The sequence below is a fragment of the Chelonoidis abingdonii genome, chromosome 1 (genome assembly GCF_003597395.2).
Source record: "Chelonoidis abingdonii isolate Lonesome George chromosome 1, CheloAbing_2.0, whole genome shotgun sequence".
NCBI classification, from domain to species: Eukaryota; Metazoa; Chordata; order Testudines; family Testudinidae; genus Chelonoidis; species Chelonoidis abingdonii.
The window spans coordinates 33,710,433-33,734,818 of NC_133769.1; the positions used below are offsets into that span (position 1 = coordinate 33,710,433).

Genomic DNA, 24,386 nt, shown 5'->3' on the forward strand with positions numbered 1-24,386 from the left:
ATTTTATATCAAACAAAAATATGTGGATTTAAATAAGCAAATGAAAAGTCTTCATAATTTTTGCTATGATGTATTATTTATGATATTTTCCTCCTTAGGATAACTACACCTTTGCACAGCCAGGGATTCAAAAGAAAGTGAAAATGCTAGAAGAACTTGTTAGCCGGATCGATGGTAAGTCTTAAAAGCTAACCTAGACTCTAAATGGTGCTTCATTGAAAGTCTTCAGTTAAAAGCTTTGTGAGTAGTCTAGCCAATATCAGTGCAGTTATCTACCATGAGAGTGTAACACAGCCTTTCTCAGGCGAAGTGTCATACTCAATCAACTTGTGGCATAGTGGCCTTTGCAAGATCACTGTTGTGTATCATTTAAAGGAAAGCCACTAGAGCATGAGCCACTTTCATTACTTTTTATTAAGGCAATATAATCAAAATTCAGTGGCAATCTCTTTGCAGCAGAGTAATGGCCACATACAAAAGGCAGCCAGCATTTATTTCACATTAAGCTCAATGATTGTTGTAATTCAGCAGAGTCACAGTGGTTGTTTATGGTTGTCCTTCGGCGCTATGTTTTGTTCCTTTGTGCATCGTTTTGCTATCAAGAATGCCTGAATAATTTCTCTGTGGAATCCAATTAATTACTAACTCTGGAAATAACATCTTTAATATTATAGATAAATTACAGTATGTTGCAGGGATAATTTTAGATTATGCTTTCATGTTTTAGCAGGGAACTTGGAAATATTTTCTACCTTCATCCTTAAAATAATTCCCTTCATGAAATGCTGACTGTCGTATTGGTATAGCAGAGTTTAATTAAATGGAATTCAAGAGATAATGCCTTGGCCATTCTAAACACATTCTCCTGGTAGTTTGTTAAATTAATTAACAGAGAATTAATAAAGTGATGCCAAGCAGAACTAAACATATATTTGTGACACTACCCTGTCAATGATGAGAGAGAAAAAGAAATGTTATTTCTTAAATAGCTTAATACTGAATAATCTTCTTGAAAAGATGAATTCTTTTTTCATTATACATATTGTAAGCTTTTCCTGCACCAGTGTTAAACTTGTTAAACTTGTTTGCACGTATTTACATTCTGGATTTGTCTCTGTGTACCTTATTAGTGTCATAACAAATAAAGGTTAATGATAAAATTAGTAAAGGTGGATGTTAAAATACTTCTAATATTGACAAAATGAGGGAATGAAAACCAGTCTTAAAAGATAAGTTGTTTAGGAGACTGTGAAAATGTATAGGCTATTAGATATATGTATGTAATGAACTTTGGGTAATACACCAAGTTAATTTATTAAAATGTTAGTGGATTTAGGTGGGAATTTCAGTCTCTTCTTCAAGTGATTGTCCATATGTATTCCACTTCTCATGCACGTGTGCTTCACACTTGTGAAATCGGAATCTTTTGAATGTCCATTGGAGCCATGCCTGCATCCTGCATACCCTACAGTCCTCCGTAGCCAGTGGCATAAAGGTTGGGGATTGGCTCAGCTGCCTTTCAGTTATTTCTTACTGCCCATGGTACTTCTTCGGCAGGGCCTATATCTTTGCACTATGCAATTTGCTTTTTTTATCTAGTGTTGTAGATGTGATTTTTAGTATAGTTAGATTAATATAGTTTTTAAGCTTGTTGGCATACAATAAAAAGGAAGAAATCTTTTAGATAGGAGGTTGCTCTATCCACAGCTCCCCTGGACCTGGCAGAGTCAAAATCTCCCAGATTTAAATCCTTGGGTCCATGCCCAGCTCCAGACTTCAGTCCTACTCAAAGTCCCATCCATTCACTGTGGAATTGGCAAGAGTCTCCCTACCCACCTTGACTGTGTTCCAAGGAGACAGAGAGAAAACAGCACGGGTCACAGGGTGATTGGAGAGACAGATCTCCCCAGTCTACTTTGTGCTGGCGAGGAGGCAGGTAAATGCAGAGATTGGGTTATCAGATGACCTGGGTGCCATTTCATGATCTGGTGAATGCCTCAACTAGTATCAAAGTACTTGCACTGAAACACTTGGCCTAGTCATCCAAGCTCCCTGCCTTGAACTGAAGCTCCTGGCACTAACAAAAGAGTGCTTTGTCCTGTCATCTACAGCATATACCATGCTGCCCATTAATGTGCAGGGTATGCCTGTGAAACTGACTTTCTCTGATGAAATTCACAGTATTGAGTAACTTGAAAGTAACAGTCCTCACAAGGTTGCTCTTGCCACTAAAAAAAGCCCCAGTGACATTTGGGTTGGCTACCTCAGTTCCTACACAGAATATGCTAGAACCTTGTAGAACTCCCAAGAGAGTGGCTCCATGTATGGAAGAGGAATTTCTCTTCCGCATCTAAGCAAAATGGAGAGAGATTTCGCACTTACTGCACTCTCCTCACTATAAGCCAAGCTGCTCTGACAGGGAGTTAGATGACACAGGATGAGATACTGAGAACCTAGCTGTGAGCTCCTTCTTGGCATCCTCCAGGACCTCCTATGTTCTTATCTGATGTAATTGTGGCTGTTCCAGGCCCCTTGTGGGATGCAACTCAACAGAAAGACTTCATTGGCTGCTCCTGACTCTAAAGACAGGTTTTCATCACCTCTTAGACCACCTCATGAAAGGCAACTTGTCCACCATACTTTTTAGTATCAGAACCAGGATTTAGAGGAAGAAGATCTGCCAGAGACAGATGTCCACCCTATCACATTAATGATGATGTCATCTTTACCTGATAAGTTCTTACTCCAATTGTTTCAACCCAGCCAGATGAGCTCCTGCAAGATCTGGTAGCCCTCTGGTGCAGTTCCTTCAGTTCTTCGAGTGCTTGCTCATATCCATTCCAGTTAGGTGTGCGCGCGCTGCGTGCACGTTCGTTGGAGATTTTTACCCTAGCAACACTCGGTGGGCCGGCAGGGCGCCCCCTGGCGCGGTGCCACCATGGCGCCCGATATATACCCCTGCTGGCCCATCTGCTCCTCAGTTCCTTCTTACCACCTGTGTCGGTTGTTGGAACAGTGGAGCGCGGCTTAGCTGATCTCCACCTCCCTAGCTCTTCGCTCGTTTATATATAGTTAATGTGTACATAGTTAGTTTTCCATAGTTCTCGTTAACTTTTTTGTATTGTCAGTAGTGTATAGTAGTGGTGTATATAGTTAAAGAGGATCGGGGGCTCGCCCCTTCTCCTCCCCCAATACCGGGGCCCATGCCCGGTTCTCTGGGCTTCAAATCTTGCGCGAGCTGTCATCGGCCGATGCCCACAGGAGATCTGCATGACTCCCGTTTAAAGTGTCTGAGAGAATCCCACCTTGCGGACAAGTGCCGAATCTGCAAGGCGTTCAAGCCCCAGACGAAGAAAGAGCGGGACATTCGCCTCAAGCAACTCTTGATGGAGGCAGCTCTAACTCCTCCATCTTCGGCACCGACTCCGGCACTGGGGACGAGTGCTCCCTCCGCACCAGAATGCATGGTTCCAGTGAAGACTCCTCAGCATCAGCCTTCACCGGCTCAACCCTCAGGCAGGCACCGATCCCTCTCCCCGAGGTCCAAGAGTCACAAGGCTCCTGCGGCACCAGCATCTGCGCCGCAGTCGGAGCGTACATCTAAGGCGGACCACCCGGCGCCGTCGACTGCTGCGGCACCGCTTACCTCCGCACCGTCGATTCCGGTCTCTTAGGAGCCGTCGAATCCCGTGCCTACCAGCTCCCCAGCGTGCGCTGTGGTCGAGCTCGTCGTGCCCTCGACGCCGGAGACTTTCTCCACGGCTCAGGAACTAATTGCTCTGACGGAGCATGAGTTGCCCCAACCCCCGGCTCCGCCGGTGCAGGTTGTTCAGTCACTGAGCAAGCCTGCCATGATGAGGCCGTCTTCGCCAGACGCTGTGCAACGCCGCCGGTCCCGATCCAGGTCCCGCAGACGCTCTCGTTCCAGACATCGCTCCCGCTCTCGGTGCCGCTCGCAGTCCGGGTACCGCTCGCCATTCCGGTACCAGTTGTACTTGCGGCACCGCTCGAGATCCCGGTGTCCATCGCAGTACTCTCGGTACCGGTCCAGGTCCCGGCACCGCCGTACCTCTCGCAGCCGGTCTCGGCATGGCAATGCGAGGCACCGGTCGACCTCCCGGCACCGTGGTGGTCGAAGGTCCCGGTCCCGCTCCTGGCACCGCTACGACTCTCGGTACAGTTCACCGCTACCCCGTAGACACGAGTCCAATGGACACAGAGACCTGGTCCACACGACTTCAGCGCCTCCGTGGCCCTCGCATCACCCATCCGTCTCCTCCCGTGCGCACAGCGCCTCCTATGGGGACTCGGAGATGCACGCCCATGGCCTGGACCATGGACCTCATCAGTGGTCCTTTTGGACACCTTGGGCGTACCATCATGCCCAGGGTGAACCAACTGGCTCATCGCGCTCCGGTCACTCAGAACATCGTGTGCCCGAGGCCACCATCAGCCGGCCTCCCCCAGCTGACACAGAGGAAACCAGTGCTCATGCACCGGAACTGCATGACCTTCCGGAGCCAGAGTTTCCCCCGGACCAGGCATCAGTGCAAGATCCACTCATCCCGGGGCTGTCATCTTCATCCTCCCCGGATGAGGCAGTAGCTGGGACGTCCTAATCGGGACCACCTCCGATTGACCTCTGGTCACACCAGGACCTTCTGCGGCGTGTCGCCCAAAATATCAACCTGCCGGTAGAGGAGGTCCCAGGGGTGGAGGACCCGGTGATTAGCATCTTGTCCGCAGAGACACCCACCCGAGTGGCTCTCCCATTCATCCGTTCGATCCAGGCTAGAGCGGACGCTATCTGGCAATCCCCGGCTTCCATCCCACCCATACCCAAGGGGGTCGAACGGAAGAACATGGTGCCTTCCAAGGGGTATGAGTACCTCTATGTGCAACCCGCTCCCTGTTCCTTGGTGGTACAGTCTGTCAACGAACGGGAGCACCACGGCCAACAAGCCTCCGCGCCTAAATCTAGAGAAGCCCGGCGCATGGACTTGTTGGGCCGAAAAATCTATTCTGCGGGAGGTCTCCAACTCCACATAGCGAACCAACAGGCCCTCCTCGGCCAAGACAGTTACAATACCTGGGAGGCTGTCAGGAAGTTTGTCGATTTGGTTCCACAAGATTCCCCCCAGGAATTTGCAGCACTCCTGGAGGAGGGGAAGAGGGTTGTGAGGACCTCCTTACAAGCCTCATTAGATGCCGCTGATTTGGCAGCCAGAACGGTTGCTTTGGTCATAGCCATGCGCCATATATCATGGTTGCAAGTGTCCGGCCTGCCACCTGAGTTGCAACATACGGTACAAGACCTGTCGTTCGATGGTCAAGGCTTGTTTTCACAAAAGACAAACCCCAGACTGCAGAGTCTGAAGGACAACAGAGTAATTATGCGTTTGTTGGGAATGCATACGCCTCAGACGCAAAGATGGTCCTTCCGCTCCCAACCGCAGCGCCCTTACCCCCCACCTCGGCCACGGCAAGACTTTGCCAGAAGGAGAGGTCGTAATAATTGCAGACGCCAGTCTGGACCTCAAGGGGGCAACAATTCCAGTCCCACCAAACCAACGCCGGGATCCAAACCAAACTTTTGGGTGCACCTGAGAGCGGTGTACCAATTGCTTCCCTGGATCCCTTTCAGTTCTACAACCTCCTTTCCCAGTTCCTTCCGGCATGGTCCCAGTTGACGTTGGATTGTTGGGTCCTACGCACGGTGGAGCTTGGATACCGCCTTCAGTTTGTTTCACCCCTTCCCTTCCAACCCCCATCCCTATCCCTTTTCAGGGACCCCTCTCACGAGCAGCTCCTCACCCAGGAGGTCCACAAGCTCCTCTCAATCGGAGCTATAGAGGAGGTACCGGAAGAGTTAAGGGGCAAGGGGTTTTATTCTCGATATTTCCTTATTCCCAAGGCGAAAGGGGGCCTTCGGCCTATCCTAGACCTGCGAGGACTGAACAAATTCATCAAAAAGTTCAAGTTCCGCATGGTATCCCTGGGAACCATTATTCCTTCCCTGGATCCCAGAGATTGGTATGCCGCTCTCGACATGCAGGATGCATATTTCCACATAGCAATTTATCCCCCTCACAGGAGGTATCTTTGCTTTGTGGTAAACCATCGACACTACCAGTTTACTGTCCTGCTCTTTGGCCTCTCTTCGGCACCTCGGGTGTTCACAAAGTGTATGGAAGTTGTCGCTGCTGCCTTACGCTGTCGTCGAATACATGTCTTCCCTTACCTTGACAACTGGCTCATCCGAGGGACCTCCGAGGCACAAGTCATCAGCCAGGTGGCCATTATCAAGGACCTCTTTCTGCGTCTAGGTCTGATCATCAACTTAGACAAGTCCACTCTGGTGCCTACGCAGAGGATAGAGTTTATTGGGGCAATGCTGGATTCCAACCTTGCGACAGCCAGTTTACCCCCCCACCGGTTTCAGACCATAGTCTCACTTGTCCAAGGCCTTCAGCGTTTTCCAACAACCTCTGCCCGCACTTACCTTGGCCTCCTCGGTCACATGGCTGCGTGCACATTTGTTACAAAGCACTCCAGGCTGCAAAAGCGTCTTCTCCAAATCTGGCTCACCTCCGTCTATTGGCCACGCAGAGACGCCATAGACATCATTCTGACAATTCTGCCGAGCATTCTAGGCTCCCTCGACTGGTGGCGAACATCCTCTTGGGTGTGTGCAGGATGACCGTCCCATCCTCCTCAGCCCTCCGTGTCCTTAACAACGGACGCATCCTCCATGGGCTGGGGTGCTCACCTAGGGCGCCTGTGCACACAGGGCCTTTGGTTGTCCCGGGAGTTGACTCTGCACATCCAATGTCCAGGAGCTGAGAGCGGTCCGGCTGGCTTGCCAAGTGTTTCGGCACCATCTACAGGGCCGTTGTGTCACAGTCTTTACGGACAACACAACGGCCATGTATTATATAAACAAACAGGGAGGGACGCGGTCCTCCCACTTGTGCCAGGAAGCAATCCTACTGTGGGACTTATGCATAGCCCACTCCATAGACCTAGTAGCCTCCTTCCTCCCAGGAGTCCAGAACACGCTCGCAGATCATCTGAGCAGGTCCTTCCTGGCGCACGAATGGTCCATCTGGCCGGACATCCTCCCTTCAGTTTTCTGGAGGTGGGGCTTTCCACAAATAGACCTCTTTGCCTCCAGGGAGAACAGGAAATGCCAGCTGTTCTGCTCCCTGCAAGGTTGCTCCCCAGGCTCCCTGTCGGACGCGTTCTTCATTCCCTGGACGGGCCACTTCTGTTATGCCTTTCCACCATTTCCCCTTGTCCACCGAGTTCTGATCAAGAAATGTAGGGACAAAGCCCGCTTATCCTGATCGCTCCGGCTTGGCCGAGGCAGCATTGGTACACCATACTGCTTGACCTGTCTTTGTTACACCCGATTCCCCTGCCATTCGATCCGGACCTGATCACGCAGGACTTCGGCAGGCTACACCACCCAGACCTGCAGTCTCTTCATCTGACTGCATGGCTGCTGGCTGGTTGAGCCAATCGGAGTTGCGTTGTTCCGCCGCAGTGCAACAAGTGCTGCTCGGAAGCAGAAAGCCCTCCATGCGGTCAACATACCTTGCTAAATGGAAGCGCTTCTGTCACTGGTGTACTCAGCAGGACCTTTCTCCGCAGGCTGTATCAGTCCCCACCATCTTGGACTATTTATGGTCTCTCAAAGAGCAAGGTCTAGCGATCTCTTCACTAAGAGTGCACCTTGCAGCTATTTCCACCTTCCATCCTGGGGAGGCTGGCAGTTCCGTTTTTTCCCATCCTATAGTTTCCAGATTCCTCAAGGGCTTGGAGCGACTCTATCCCCAGGTCAGACAACCAGCCCCTACCTGGGTCCTGAACCTTGTCTTAGCCAGGCTCATGGGACCCCCCTTTGAGCCTTTAGCCACATGCTCGCTGCTGTACCTGTCCTGGAAGACAGCATTCCTAGTTGCTGTCACCTCGACTAGACGGGTCTCGGAACTTAAAGCTTTAACTGTGAATCCCCCGTATACGGTGTTCCATAAGGACAAAGGTACAGCTGCAACCACACTCAGCATTCCTCCCTAAGGTCATCTCCTCCTTTCATGTGAATCAGGACATCTTCCTGCCAGTCTTTTTTCCAAAACCGCACTCATTGCGACGGGAACAGCAGCTGCATACTGTGGATGTCCGCAGGGCACTCACGTTTTACATCAAGAGAACCAGAACCTTCCGGCGCTCACCTCAGCTGTTTGTAGCGGTGGCAGAACGTATGAAGGGCATGGCAATCTCCTCCCAAAGGATTGCTTCTTGGGTGACATCCTGTGTTCGGACATGCTACGACTTGGCTCATGTTCCAACTGGCCATCTTACCACCCACTCTACGCGGGCTCAAGCCTCATCTGCCGCGTTTTTGGCCCATGTTCCCATACAGGAAATATGCTGCGCGGCCACCTGGTCTTCTGTCCATACCTTCGCATCGCACTACGCATTGGTCCAACAGTCTAGAGACGATGCCGCCTTTGGCTCAGCGGTCTTACATTCCGCAACGTCTCGCTCTGACCCCACCGCCTAGGTAAGGCTTGGGAATCACCTAACTGGAATGGATATGAGCAACCACTCGAAGAAGAAAAGACGGTTACTCACCTTTGTAACTGTTGTTCTTCGAGATGTGTTGCTCATATCCATTCCGCACTCGCCCTCCTTCCCCTCTGTCGGAGTAGCTGGCAAGAAGGAACTGAGGAGCGGATGGGCCAGCAGGGTATATATCGGGCGCCATGGCGGCGCCACTCCAGGGGGCGCTCTGCCGGCCCACCAAGTGTTGTTAGGGTAAAAATCTCTGACGAACATGCACGCGGCTCGCGCACACCTAACTGGAATGGATATGAGCAACACATCTCGAAGAACAACAGTTACAAAGGTGAGTAACCGTCTTTTTCTGGTGGGTTGCCAATGTGAATAAATGAAATCTTGCTGGATCCAGAAAGGAACCTCTGGCAAACCCCAGCATCAGTGATATCCACTTTGAAGATGAATAGTTGCTAGCAAGTCCCCTCGAAGGGGTTTATACATTTCTATAATTACACGACATTGGACTCCGTAGTGGTTGCAGCTGTCTACAAGTGGTCTAAACAACAGGGACCACCCAAAATGACACCACTGCATAAATACCTCAAAGGGCTTGACCTCTTGACCATAAGGCTTATTCCTCAACCAGCTGACAAATGTGCTTTTCAAACTACTGAGTTCCTGGCTAAATACAACTTCCTGAACAGACTGAGCATTCCAACAAGCAGCATTAGGCAGCGTCTACACAGGGCAAATCAGTTAAAGATATGAAGTCAGTGTGCATAAATTAAAGCATGCTAAACTCCCATGTGGATTCTGATCTATGCAAATAAAATTGAATTTTCACTATTGGGACAATGCAGAAGCATCTGTTATCTGAAGGGATCCCAATAGCAATGATTCTAGATTTAATTCTAGTCCTGAAGCATTTGGGGCTCTGAATTATCTCCATATGAGTCCATTTGGCAGTTCTTTCTGCTCTTCCTTCCATAGAGGGTCTCAGTCTTTTCACCCATTAGTTGGTAAGCTCCTCAAAGGTCCTATTCGTGTCTTTCCATCAGTCAAAGACACTTAACAATCCATTGAAATCTCAGAAGGGAGATCGGCATTAATGAGATTCCTCTTTGAACCTGTGGCAACCTCTTTGTATCACCTATCTATGAAGACTACCTTCTTAGGTGCTACCGTCTCATCCAGAAGAATAGGAGAGATCTAAGAGGTCATAGGTCCCATTTGAAGGACCATCATATACAGTTTTACCAGAAGGACAAGGGAACATTAAGACTTCACTTGAAGTTGTTACATAGTGTCAGATTTTGATCTAAATCAAGTGATTTACCCAGCAGTTACCTTCTCTAAACATCATGCCAGTCTACAAGAAACTAGGCTCCACAATTTAGATGTACTGAGAACACTCTTCTACTATTTGGGAATTCACCATGATTTTCCTGGCCTCCTCTTACAGGATGAATGATGAGCCTGTCTCCACACACTATCTAAATGGGTTTTGGACTGCATTAGACTGCAGTATGATGTAGCACATTTGGACCTACCTATACAGAGCAGAGCTTGCTCCATCAGAACTCGAGCAGCATCTGCAACTTCAGTAAGAGGCATTCTAGTCTCAGATTTGTAGAGCTGCTACCTGGCGTTCAGTTCACACCTTTACACAACACTATTCAGTGGTTTCTCAAGAGCTGATGCTCACTTGGCAAAGCTGTCTTGCAGTCCTTGTTTCAGCCCACCTCTTGGACGTGAGTTCACTGCTTGTGAAGTACTAGAAGTGTAAGACATGTGGACAATCACTTGGAGAAGAAAGAACGATTATTTATTCTACAGTTAACTGTGGTTCTTCAAGTTCTGATGTCTACAGGTATACTTTGATCTGCCCTCCTTCCCCATATCACTCGGATTCTGTTTTGGTGAAAGAACTTAGTTGATTGCAGCTGCCCCACCCTTTATGACCTTCTCTACATGGTGCTGGAGGACATACATGGATCCTGCGGACACTTCTTTCAAAAGAATCTGATCTTGTGTGCATGTGCATCAGAAATGGAATTTAGTTGGATGTGGATAACACATCTTGAAGAACCACTGATACCAGATTTGCCTGTTACTTTGGGGTACGCTTATTTATTAGTGTTATTCTTTGGGGGGAAGGGCGGTATTCTGTAATTCTATCAATGTACTGCTTGTGTCACTCGTGTTTTCATATGGAGTTCTACTTCGCCCTACTGCAAGTTCCTTCCCAGTGGAGTTATCGCGCAGGACCTAGGTTCCCTGGGGCTGGGTTCTTCCAACCCCAGAATCGGATAAACACACACATTAACAGAGCACATCAGAGCAGACCAGGTCAATCAGCGCTCCCAAGCTGCCACCCTTATTTACCCTTGGACTCAGAAGGCTGGGTCGAGCAGCATTTCCAAGCTGCCTCCCTCTTATGTTCAGTACATCCCAGTCCCCGCGTTCACGTTACAGTTCTGGTAGTAACCCACTTGATGAGCAAACCCCACAGGATTCTTGGGTGCTGCAGGGATCTTTAGCTTAGGTAAGAAGGGTTGCTGCAGAGCAAATGGAGAAGCCAAAAACACACAACGGAGGGAGGGAAGGAAGCAACCAGCTTAGCCATAAAAGTTATTTATTGCCAGGTAATGACCATACAAGGAGAGCCAAACAAACAAAGCAGTTGCAATATTAAATGTAGCTTAAATTTGATTACAAAAGTCAGGTTTGGAAAACTATAATCACAGAAGTCAGGGTTAGAAAGCTATACCTAGAGTAGGAAAAATAAGAGAGAGAGTTGGGTTCTCACCACTCTGTGAAGCTTGAACAGTTTGGGGTTCCCAGGTGGTGGTTGTAGCGGAGGGTCCAGAATGCTGGAGACAGGCAGAGCCCCCAGCACGATCAGTCAGGAGAAGACGAAGTCCCAATGGAATTGATGCAGATTTTGGATCCAGGCATCAGAACACTTACTTGACTGTGGGTAGGGGATTTTTGTAAGGTAGCAACAATGGATCAAGGGAGAACGCTGGATTTGTTTATGGGTAAACTGATGGCTCAAGGGAGTTTACCACAGCTGTTTTGTTCATATTAGAAAATAGGAACTGATCATTCCTGGCTATGGGCGTGTTCCTTCGAGGGAGCTCGCAATGCAATTAGGCAGCTTCAGTATTTTGGATACCAATAAAGGATTTATTACTAGAATTGGTCAGATAACTACTGAGCTGGGTGTGTGCAGGCGTGGGTTCGTTAACATCTGGAGTAGAGATCCCCCATCATGCAGTGCTTCCTGGCTTTTCTGGTCCCAGAGTTCAGTGCAGTTCTTTCCTTGGAATCTCTGTTCTCCATTCTATATGCTAATAGAGGTGCCTCCCTGTCCCATCTCCGATGGAATTGAGGCTAGGGAAGTTTCCTTAATCCTGTGACCCTTGTCCAGAAGACTTTAGGTGAGTCTCCCACTGCCTTTTCATTGCTTTTTGTAAATCATTCTTCTGATTGGTTTTGGTTCAAGCAGTGTCTGGGGGTGGGGGTGTCCTTCATGAGTCAGACAGGCTGGATACTGTGCCCTGGTTCCCCAAGAACAAAGAGCTGACAGGTAACACCACATTTACTGTTGAGTAAATAACCATTCTTTTCCCTAACAAGATACTGTTAAAGTAATCCAGCTCACAATATAAATCATATTTACAGTTGTCTCAGATTATCGTCTTGTTTCCAAATAAGCCTGCTTTTACATTTGTCCTTTCTTCAATATATGTTTTTTTAAATTGTATAATAATCAGTGAACAAGTCCTGGTATATACACAAACTCTACCAATAGTGCACCAACACCATTTTGTTTACTTTGAGTCTTACTGTACCAAATTATTGTTCTGATTTTAAAAAGTGTGTGTGTGTGTGTGAGAGAGAGAGAGAGAGAGCGGGCGCTACAACCCCAAAGGGAAAATTTTCTCTATGGTAGAACTTCCAAGGTTAGTAAATTTTAGGGCCCAAGAAACATGAGTGTCATTTTAAATTTTTTCCTACTGTCATCTGAAAAAACATGTTGTGTACATTGGTAGGTTCTAACATCTTAAATTAACCTGGTTAACTGTATGCACTCTGCATAGTTAAGCTCTAAAATTTACTTTCTTTAAATTCAGCACCAGAACAAACTCATTATTTTCAATGGGGTAAAAAAACCCATATTTGAACAGCAGAAAGTGCCGCATGCCTTAAAATACAAGGAAATACACAAGCAGCATGTGAATATATTTTTAAAACATTCTTTAAATATCAGAACATCAGTTGGGTAGCAAAGTCTAGGCACCAAGATGTAATGGATCTGTGGTTCAGAATACATGAAGAATGATTATTTGTGGTGTAGTTGTAGCCAGCTTTATTCAGCTCAAAAGCTTCTCTCTTTCATCATTAGAAGTTGGCCCAATAAAAGATATTAACTCTCCCACCCTGCATCTCTGAAGAATCATTAGTAATACAATACACAGTACTGTAGATCATGTACAAAACATTTTAAAGCATCAGTCATTAAAAATCCATGCTGTGCCTCCAGTTGGACAGATTCCAGCAGCAAAGGAGGATCCAAACTTATGTATGTGAAACTGCCTGACTTGTGTACCACAGTCCTGTTGTTTTCTTATCATTTTTCACTGGCTGATTCACAGAGCTGCATTAGTGTCGGCTTTGAAGGAAGTTACTTTACTCCTATTTGATGATGAAAAGGAGATAAATGTTATGTAAACAACTGGGAAGTATGGCAGGAAATATAAATGGAAAGGGTTACTATGGTGGTTGATTTGTGTGAGCACCCCTCCAACTCAGTCTGTTTATGTTCAGTTTGTATCTATACAAACTTGCCTTCTGATGGGGTGGGTCAAGAGAACTAGTTGGAAGAATCGTGTTCAAGTAAGGTTCTGGTTAGTAGAGATGGAAAAGACTGAGCATAAAAATTCTTAAATAGAAAAATATCTCCTAAAACATAAGGTACAGGTGGAATATATGTTGTTTGGCTTAATTTTTTTTAAATCCTGCTTAGTTGTTTATATATATAATATATATATGTATGTGTGTGTGTGTATATATGTATATATAATGTTGGTCAATGTTTTCAAAATCCATGTACTTAAAGTTAAGTTTCTAGGCCTACGTTTAAACTCCTACATAGTCTTCTGCCAGGAAAGCGCAATAAAATACGGAAATGAATGAACATAAGAAAGCTTTAATTTTTTTATTGCAAGCTCTTTGATGGTAGGGAGTATCATTTACTTCATCTGTAGAGCACCTAACACAACGGACCCGTAATATAAATGTTTAATAACAGTATCCTTAATGTTGTGGGGTTTGTTTTACATTTTCCATTTCATTTTTATTCTCCTTTTGTCACTAAATTCTTCAAAATCCACAAATATAATCAGATACCTTGAAAATTACTAGGTCTCATCCATGCAATGGTGAGTTAAAGAAGTTCCTCAGATAAAGCTTCCAAATAAGAAGCTGATTTTAATATTCAGTTTGCTCTGAAATCACATACATAGAGAGGTTATCTTGAAAATTGATTGTCCATTGTGCACCAATAATTTGGTGCCCAATAACAGGAACTGGAGTTGGCTTTGGAAGAAGGGGGAGAACACATTAAGATGAAAGTGGCATTTTACACTTCTAAATTACTGGCAGGCTGAATTCATATCCAGGGGCTGTTCTCATTTAGCTGAGAATATGCCATAAAACTCAGTGGGGCAATTCACACATCTGTAGTCTTCCTGTCCTGCAGAGAACTGTGCATAACTCCTTCCCCTTAAACTAGCCCCCAAAATGGAATAGAGTGGTAGCTGTGTTAGTCTGTATCAGCAAAAACAATGAGGAGTCCTTGTGGCACCTTAGAGATCAACAAATTTATTTGGGCATCAGATTTTGTGGGCTAGAACCCACTTCATCAGATGCATGGAGTGGAAAATACAGTAGCAAGTATGTATATATACATAGTACATGAAAAGATGAGAGTTGCCGTACCAAGTGGGGGGTCAGTCTAATGAGACAATTTAATTAACAGTAGAATACCAAGGAAGGAAAAATCACTTTTATAGTGGTAATGAGGGTGGCCAATTTCGAACAGTTGACAAGAAGGTGTGAGTAACAGTAGGGGGAAATTAGTATGGGGAATTTAGTTTTTGTAACATCTCATCCACTCCTAGTCTTATTCAGGCCTAATTTGATGGTGTCCAGTTTGCAAATTAATTCCAGTTTTGCAGTTTCACATTGGAGTTTGTTTTTGAAGCTTTTTTGTTGTTGAAGAATTGCCACTTTTAAGTCTGTTATCGAGTGACCAGGGAGATTGAAGTGTTCTCCTACTGGTTTTTGAATGTTATAATTACTGATGTCAGATTTGTGTCTGTTTATTCTTTTGCATAGAGACTGTCCGATTTGGCCAATATACATGGCAGAGGGGCATTGCTGGCACATGATGGCATATATCACGTTGGTAGATGTGCAGGTGAATAAACTCCTGATGGTGTGGCTGATATGGCTAGTTCCTATGATGGTATCCCTTGAATAGATATGTGGACAGAGTTAGCGCCAGGGTTTGTTGCAGGGTTTGGTTCCTGGGTTAGTGTTTTTGTTGTATAGTGTGTAGTTATTGGTAAGTATTTGCTTCAAGCAGAGGTACTGGGGGCTGTCTGTAAGCGAGGACTGGCCTGTTTCATGAGGTATGTGAGAGTAAAGGATCATCCTTCCGGATAGGTTGCACATCCTTGATGATGTGGTGGAGAGGTTTTAGTTGGGGGCTGTAGGTGATGGCTAGTGGCGTTCCGTTACTTTCTTTGTTGGGCGAGTCCTAGGGCTTCTCTCTTTATGCTCCCTCTTGTTGCCTCCAGCTTGTAGATTGACTCTTCACAACCTGGTTACCAGCTTCCTTTCTCCCCATGGCCTCTGTAGCCGTGCTGGAAACATACAGGAGCCAGGGGGAAGAGCTGAGTGGTAATCAAGTATTCCCAGGAAGACCCCTTATTCCTGCCTCACACAGGTGGTCTTCTCCCTCCACCCCCCAACCCCAATACTACCTGGAAAAAAACCAGGGAAATTCACTGCCCAGTTAAGATTGGTTGGCAGTACCTTGTGCCATTTCAGAATGCCAGAGGAGTGTCTTCATTTCAAACATACTCCTATGAGATACAACAGCAGACTTCCCTTACCATGCTGTAGGTAAATAACAAATTAGGCTGAATAGCAGAGTAGTTGATGCACAAAGTTGAGTGCTTACTATTTTATAATCTGGTGGAATACACAAAATGGAACGGTATCAAAAATACCATAACTACAAATTGAATTTGTGGAGGGAAAATTATATTCTGTAACTGTGTTTTGCTAACAGAACTTTTGTGCATGTTCTTGCTAACATCATTGATTCTGGTGCTCACTAAATTAGTAATGAAGGGGAAAACCATAACAAAATAAGTAGCTACTTGTATAGATGAAATTTGTGCAGATTGCTTGCTAGTCATAATGGATTACCAGTGTATGAAAAGTTATATTTGCCCTTGAATGTGAATGCATTACATTAGCGACTCAAGCAACCTTTATTAACCCAGTCTCCTGGATCACAACTCCTCTCTTAAAATAACTGTCCTTGTGTGTACTGCAGAGCATTGCATCAGACTTTTAACAGCCAAGCTTCTTCATTCATCTAAGAAAAATTCCCTGAGTTAAAATAATTAGAGTTTCTAATGAATAGTGATTAAGGAAGATCTTATGAATTTAATTAATGTAATATTTTTATAGGAGACAGAAAAATTGAAATTATAAAATAATTGCTCCATCTAATTAATTCATACTGTTATACAAGGCACTGCTGAGACCTCATCTGGAATACTGTGTGCAGTTCTGGTCACCCATGTTTAAGAAAGATGAATTCAAACTGGAACAGGTTCAGAGAAGGGCTGCTGGGATGATCCGAGGAATGGAAAACGTGTCATAGGAAGAGAGACTCAAAGAGCTTGGCTTGTTTAGCCTAACCAAAAGAAGGCTGAGGGGAGATGTGATTGCTCTCTATAAATATATCAGAGGAATAAATACCAGGGAGAGAACAAATGGATATAAACTGGCCCATCAGGAAGTTTAAGACTTGAAATAAACAGAGGAGGGTTCATAACTCATCAGAGGAAGTGAAGTTCTGAAATTCCAAGGGGAATAGTGGGGGCAAAAGACATACCTGGCTTCAAGACTAAGCTTGATAAGTTTATAGAGGGAATGGTGTAATGGGATAGCCTAATTTTGGCAATTAATTTGTCTTTGATTACTAGCGGTAAATATGCCCAATGGCTTGTGACGGGATGTTAGAATGGGTGGGATCTGAGTTACTACAGAGAATTCTTTCCTGGGTGTCTGGCTGGTGAGTCTTGCCCGCATGCTTAGGGTTTAGCTGATCACCATATTTGGGATCAGGAAGGAGTCTTCCTCCAGGGCAGATTGGTAGAAGCCCTGCGGGTTTTTCGCCTTCCTCTGCAGCATGGGACATGGATCACTTGCTGGAAGATTCTCTACATCTTGATGTCTTTAAACCATGATTTGAGGACTTCAGTGGCTCAGAGACACAGGTTTGATACAGGAGTGGGTGGGTGAGATTCTGTGGCCTGCATCATGCAGGAGGTCAGACCAGATGATCATAATGGTCCCTTCTGACCTTAAAGTCTGATTCTATGATTCATCCACTTGTTTGTCTACATAGAGAGACATGGTCTTTGCATGAAAGAGCTTACAGTTGAATACAGCTGGCTTGTTGTTATACATCTGTTTTTCATACATTAATATTTTTATTCAAAGAATGTTCATCTTTGTCTTAAACTCTTGTTTGTTTCACTTCCTTTTCTTCACTCTATCTGTCCCTGTAATCATTTGTTATGCCAATAGCTGAATCTTGTCTTTTGAATGTAAGCTGTGGAAATCATGGACTATCTCATTCTTTGTACAATGCCTGACACAGTGGGACGCTGATCCTAATTTATAGCCGGTTGGTGCAATTAGGTAGTAGTACTAATAATAAGAAAATCCTTCTTAATAGGGCTGTCAAGTGATTAAAAAAATGATTGCAGTTAATCACACCGTTGAACAATAACAGAATACCATTTAAATATTTTTTGATGTTTTGTACATTTTAAAATATATCGATTTCAGTTACAACACAGAACAGAAAGCGTAGAGTGCTCACTTTGTGTTTTTTATTACAAACATTTGTGCTGTAAGAAAACAGAAGAAATTGTCATTTTTCAATTGACCTTTTATAAGTACTGTAACTCTTTATCATGAAAGTTGAGCTTACGAATGTAGAATTATGTACAAAAAAAGTGCATCCCCAAACCTCAATTGTATTATTGAAGTCTAGCATAAAACTCCATTGATTACCCTTTTTTTTCTCTCTAACACACCTCACATTTTACATTTACACTACTGTGACACATTTTACCCATAACTGTTAGTTGGCTATATGCTGCTGTGACACCCCTTTACATAGAAATTGTTAGCTACCTGTTACATTTATACTTCAGTGTTAATTGGTTACCAACTGTATTGTACCCCACTGTATTGTACCCCACTATTGAAACCCCCTATACTATTTGCTAAAAGAAACTCCTCCCCAATTGTCTACCTTAAACCCCATACCCCTCACTATTGAATTTTCCCTGTTTTTTGCATTTTCTTAATAAAGTTTATTTTGCACCCCACCTGTGTGGTAATTGCTCCCCAAGATCCCATATACCTGCTGGCAGGGACACGAACAACATGTGCTGGGTCATCATCTGAGACTGCTATAATTTGAAAATGCGTGACAGAATGTGTCTAAAACCGAGCAGGAGACATACTATTCTCCGCCAAGGAGTTCAGTCAAAATTTGAAAAACACATTTTTTAGTGAGTGGCATCAGCATGGAAGCATGTCTTCTGGAATGGTGGCTGAAGCATGAAGGGACATATGAATGTTTAACATATCTGGCACATAAATACCTTGCAGTGCCAGCTACAAAAGTGCTGTGTGAATGCCTGTTCCCACTTTCAGGTGACATAAATAAGAATTGGACACCTTTATTTTCCATAAATGTAAACAAACTTGTTTGTCTTAGCGATTAAGAAGTAGGACTGAGTGGACTTGTAGGCTGTAAAGTTTTACATTGTTTTGTTTTTGAGTCTGTTATGTAGCAAAAAAAAAAATATTTGTAAGTTGCATTTTCGTGATAGAGATTGAATTATGGTACTTATAGGAGGTGAACTGAAAAATATGATTTATTTTGTTTATAATGTTTACAGTGCAAATATTTGTAATAAAATAATATAAAGTGAGAACTATACAATTTGTATTCTGTGTTGTAATTTAAATCAATATATTCAAAAATGTAGAAGAACATCCACAGATGTTTAATAAATTTCAATTGGTATTCTATTGTTTAACAGTGCGATTAAAACTGCGATTAATCATTAATTTGTGTTAATCGTGTGAGTTAACTTAGATTAATCGACAGCCCTACTTCTTAATATCTCTGTCAGCCTGTTTTCTCTGTTTTAAATCATGTCCACCTGTTTTTTACACTCCAGTGTAGAGCTCACAAAGTTGTCTCTCTTTCGCCTACAGAAGTTGGTCCAATGAAAGATCTTACCTCACTCATTTGTCTTGTAAAATTACTTGGAATTTTTCCAAATTTGCTGTAAGCAGGAAGCAGTCCTTGCTGAAAGAAAATGAAAGTGGCAAAATAATAGCTTGATTTTTAATGCCAGTTTAATGCCTACCTATAGCAGCTAAATTCACTATGGTTAAGATTAATACAACAAGCTGTAAGGATTCTATTGATTAACATTTTAACATAAATATTATTGTAGTAAAATTTTTAAGGTATTTGAAATGTAACCGTGTAACTTGCATGTCACATGTGGGGTTGGATCAGAAGAAAAAGGTAAATATCATATAATGCAGTTCACAGATTGAGTGTGATTTACGTGATGCCCTTAATCTCATGCAAATCAGCCTGTGCTGATGTTTTCTTGCACTCATACAGATCCCAAAAGAATCATCAGCACAGATCAGATTGCAGGACTGGGGCCTTGGATATTAGTTATAAAGCCTTAAGAAAATATTTTTACAGATTTAAAAAAAATTAAGAAACCCATCAAAACTAGGTCTTTTTATTTGGGGTGTCTGTGTGAGAGAGATAAGTAGATGGAAAAGAATATAAATGTATGTATAAATGGAATATTGCAGTTATCTTCCCTAGTTAATGATTTCTTTGTAATATTAACAGTTCAATAATGTGTGTGGGGGGGTAAATAGCAAAGAAGTACTACAGTATTTTCTTTTTTGCTTTTGTTTTCTCCACTGTGAGTAGTCCTTTTGTGCATCAGTTTCCTAGGAAACTGTTGGATGGTTTTCTTGTTGGATTACTAGTGTGTATATGATCCTTAATAATACACACACAAGGAAAATGTGACAATTTGAGGTTTATTTGCCAGATTAAAAATATTGAAAATGAGGTATGTTATCCTTTGCAAAAATAGGGAGATAATATTTTCTTGGCCAATTTAGGCTTAAGGGGAAATATTGTGGTGTTGCTAGTAGTGTGAGAAAAGGTCATTTAATTATTTAGATCAATGCATTGTTTAGGAAAGCATTTCTGCTGACAACTTTGTACTAGCCACTTTGAAAAAAAATGTAAATGTTGAGATTAAAACGTTCTCTATCACTTTAAAAGTAAGATTCCTGGTTTGTTAAGGTTATGCAAATTCCCACCACTCTGCTTGCTGCTGGCATTTTTCTTCACTCCCAAGAGGCCTGAAGCCCTGCTATCTTTGAATGAGAGAAAAAAGCCAATATTTTTACATTAGTTATTTTGGTATTGTCTAACTGAAAGTTTTATCTTAAAATGAGTCACTCTTTTCTCCTTTTTTTATTTTGATCACATTGGACAGCAAATTTGATCACACTGGACATTTGTCAGACAGGCCTCAGCATCTTTAAAGAGGGCCCTGTTGATATTCATAGATATGGAGTATGTTGTATTTCATTAAACATGGCTGTTCTTAGTGATCCAGATGAATAGTCTTGGCTTCAGTTAAGTTCACCTGTGTTCATTTGTTTTAGGTTACAAAGGCCATTGTTTGACAGTATGTACTGAAAAAAAGGGTACAAGTAAGAGGGGGGACTGTTGAGCAAAAAGATAGTGCTAATTTGTAAATTTTAAGCACAAAAATGTATTTTAATTGCAAAATTTCATGTTTTAATGGCAATGTTGCACCTACCTGCCTCTGTGCAGGTCCGGCTCCAGGCACCAGCACAGGAAGCAGATGCTTAGGGCAGCCAATGAAAAGGGGCGGCACGTCCGGGTCTTCGGCGGCGGATCCCTCAGTCCTTCTCAGAGGACTGCTTCGCTGAATTGCTGCTGAAGAATGAAGCAGTGTGGTAGAGCAGCCACCAAAGTGCTGCCATTCGCAGTTTTTTGGGTTTTTTTTCCTCTTCGGACGGCAAAAAGCTGGAGCCGGCCCTGCCTCAGTGCAAGTTACCTCATTTTTAAACTGCTGGTTTTTTAAGTTCCACTTCTGAAAATATTTTTATATGCACACAATTGATGTATTTAACATACTGTGTGCTTAATGTTCTTTTTGGAAATATTATCACTAGGTGCTAAGTGTCTAAATATTGGTTTGAGGATCTACGCTAATCTTCTGTCTTTGCTAGCTAGCAAACTATAGTATCCCAGTGCTTTCAGTTTTACAGATATTACATTCATGGTTGTGCAATAACGTTATGTCACTCAATAGCAGACCTTAAAATAGGGATGTGTGCAATACTCCAGTTTTTTGTGTGATGTTTGACTTAGTCCGCTGTATTCAGTAGTACATCAACATGAACGTTGACTCTATGTAATATGTCAGAGTAGGCGTGACAATTGAACTATATAAAAAAGCTATTTTAAAATTTAAGTCTAAAAATATATTGTAACTGACCTTTCTGATCCATTTAAATGATATTCAGCGTGTATACTAAGGATGTGCGACTTGTTTGGCAGAAAACATTTTTTTAGTTTCAATTTTAGGTTTGCTAAAGCCTTTTATTGAAAGACTTCTTGTTAGTGATCTGTTGAACATGCTGTGATAAATATAGGATTAACTAACTTTCTTGTTGTTTTTTTTTAATTTGGTTCTTGGCTGTTTGTACAATGACTTAGTGATGAAACCACTCGGATCGAGCATCACCTATCAATCACACTAATGATTTTTTTAAAACTACAGTTACAGAATACTTAATTGTATATGCAAAATTACATTGATTTAATTATATTGAGATGTACTGTATTGACAGCTACAATTTTTATATTAAGTGAATAACTAGTGATAAGGCTTTATATACTTATGAAATTATATTCAAATATGTTGAGGAAGGATGTTATTTTAGTTAGTATTTTATATTAAAGGAGAGTTTTTTAAATTATTTTAGAAGATATTTTTTATTGAACAGCATTTGGAGTAAGAGAATGCTAAAATCAAAATTGAGTTTTAGAATTCATATTTCTGTGCTCCTTGCTACTGTTGTGAAAGATGCTTGTGATGAGATTATTCTCTCTTACAATCCATCTTTTCACTATAACATCAAGCAGAAGCAAAGTTTTTTAAAAAGTTATAACTTTCTTTGATGGGGCTCACCACTCCTCATTTGTCTGGCACCTCATTCTGGTCACTTTGGGGATTAGCTCTCAAGGCAGACACCTCTTCCCGTGCTGTGTCACTATCTGTTGCCAGCTTCCTGGGTTAATAGGCCCTTCCTCTTCCTATGCAGCTGAGCCTGCTTGCAGTCGATTCCCTGCTCTTTGGCTTTTTCTCCAAGTGCAGCCCATGGAGTTAATAGGCCAGCAGGGCACCTTAATCCCTTCCAGTCCTGTGTGGGGTAGACACACCATCAGACTTTCATAGTAGTTTTCTGTTTTAATCAATTTCAGTGCCATGTAAGAAGCTTCCTTCCACCTCTCCTTTTGTTTAAATGATGCCGTCTTGGTTAGTTCCTCAATATTCTATTTGGTTTTGCATGATCTCTTTTATGATTATAATAAATTTGTCATATTTTAATTGCTTATACAGTGCCCTGAGCACATGCGTTCCTCAAATGGCTTTATAAACATTATTGATTTAATATCTTTTTTTTTTAATGGAGGTTATTGTGCTTTATATTACTGTATAACTCAGAGGCCTTGGTCAGGATCAGGGATCTGTTGTACCAGTGCTGTACTGTTGTTTCTATTTTCAAATGATCAAAGATTTACTGTTATAAACATAAATAGTTTACTACTATGTATTTATAGTGTGGTGACACCCAGAATGTGCTGGGGGCTAAAGAAACATAGAAAGACGATTTCTGCCTTGAAGAACATACAATCTTAAAAACCATAGAGGCTGGGGCGAAAGGACATAACATAAAAGCAAAGGAATTAGTGTGCCAATTGCCCTTTATCTTGTCAGTTCTTTTTTTAATTTTCTTTTAGTATATTTACATTATTTATATTATAAAATTATAAGTTATGGGTTTCTACGAGGGACTTGTTGGAGTTGAAGTCAGAGAGAGTAAGGAATTGAACAGGGAAATGATACAGGGAAAGGGCAACTGCATAAAATGCAGGCAAAAATTGAAAGAATGGAGTGGAAGGAATGAGTGTGAAAATCCAAATGAACAGGGAGAGCGAGTTCAGACAGTTTGAAGGGAGGAATGGAATGAAGATGGACCAAGGGCTAGACAACAAATAAGAAACATATTCTTAGTCCATGTTTCAGAGTTGAGTGAATCACAATGTCAGGAAATAGACAAAGGCTTCCTATCAGGAGTTGCGGTTTCTGGGTATCTTGTCTCAGATAAGTTCCTTTTGAGTTTATATGGTGATCTGGAAGGACCTGACTTTAACCTCTGCAAACATGAGAATAGTGTAGTGGGAAGCAGCATAAATGGTAGGTGTTGGAAGCAAAGTCAGGGCACATTTACACTGCACGTGAATTACAGTGGCGTATAGAGTACATATGCTGCATGTTTAGGTGCAAATAGCAATGTAGACGGGGAGGCACTGCTTAGGTGAGTAGAGTAAGGAACTGCCGGAACGCTTAGGGTATGTACCCTACACGGCTTTCTCTGCATTCAAACAGTGCCTTCCTTGTCTACACTGCTATTTTTAGTAGTGTTGTGTCCCACTGCTCCCTGCTGCCAGTCTTCCCCTGCAGCAAGGAAAGGCTTCAGCAGTGGGGAAGGACTTCAGCAACTCACTGCTTTGTCAATATCACCTTTTTGTTTTGTCAGTACAGTATTTCAGCTAAAGCTAAACTTTATCACAATAGGTCAACTAACTTGAACTGCCACAAGTTGTTTTTTTTTTTTTTGTTTAATAAAGTGCAGTTTTACTCTAAAGGTTGAGTATGTAAAATTTGGCTCCACTTCAGTCAACTCTGAGTTTTCAGAGTCATAGCTATTTCATGACTAAAACAAGTAATTAGTACTGTTTACTCCTGTTAGCACTTTGGTGGCAATGCAGCTCTGGAAGAGTGAGCTGGATTCTATTGCAGTTTGCACAACACTCTGAATGCAGGTTTCTAGTTTGGGGGTGTGACTCAACAAGAACCCAGTTTGAATTTCTGATTTGATGTTAAATTTCCGGGATAAGCAATTTTATAAACATAATCACAAAGTTATTTTATTTGTAAATTGGTCAGATTTGATCTGCAGGTCATTGAGAGGCAATAAATATATGGAAACCTACACTGTTCTTTTGAAACTCAGTTTTAACTGGAATTGCACTTTTAAAACTCTGTTAAATCCTT

The 24,386-nt window shown here is 43.0% G+C and overlaps 1 protein-coding gene across 5 annotated transcripts in view; it reads left to right on the forward strand.

Moving 5' to 3' along the window:
* The window catches only part of TBC1D22A (TBC1 domain family member 22A), a 707,108-nt gene that overhangs the window by 190,949 nt on the left and 491,773 nt on the right, over positions 1–24,386 (forward strand). For all 5 annotated transcript variants that reach the window (XR_012655728.1, XM_032768194.2, XM_032768195.2 and 2 more), the window contains exon 10: positions 99–174. Coding sequence is in view for 4 of the 5 variants with exons in the window: in XM_032768194.2 (XP_032624085.1) it covers positions 99–174 (76 nt within the window). In the remaining variant the exon portion in view is untranslated. The remainder of the gene's footprint in view (positions 1–98; positions 175–24,386) is intronic.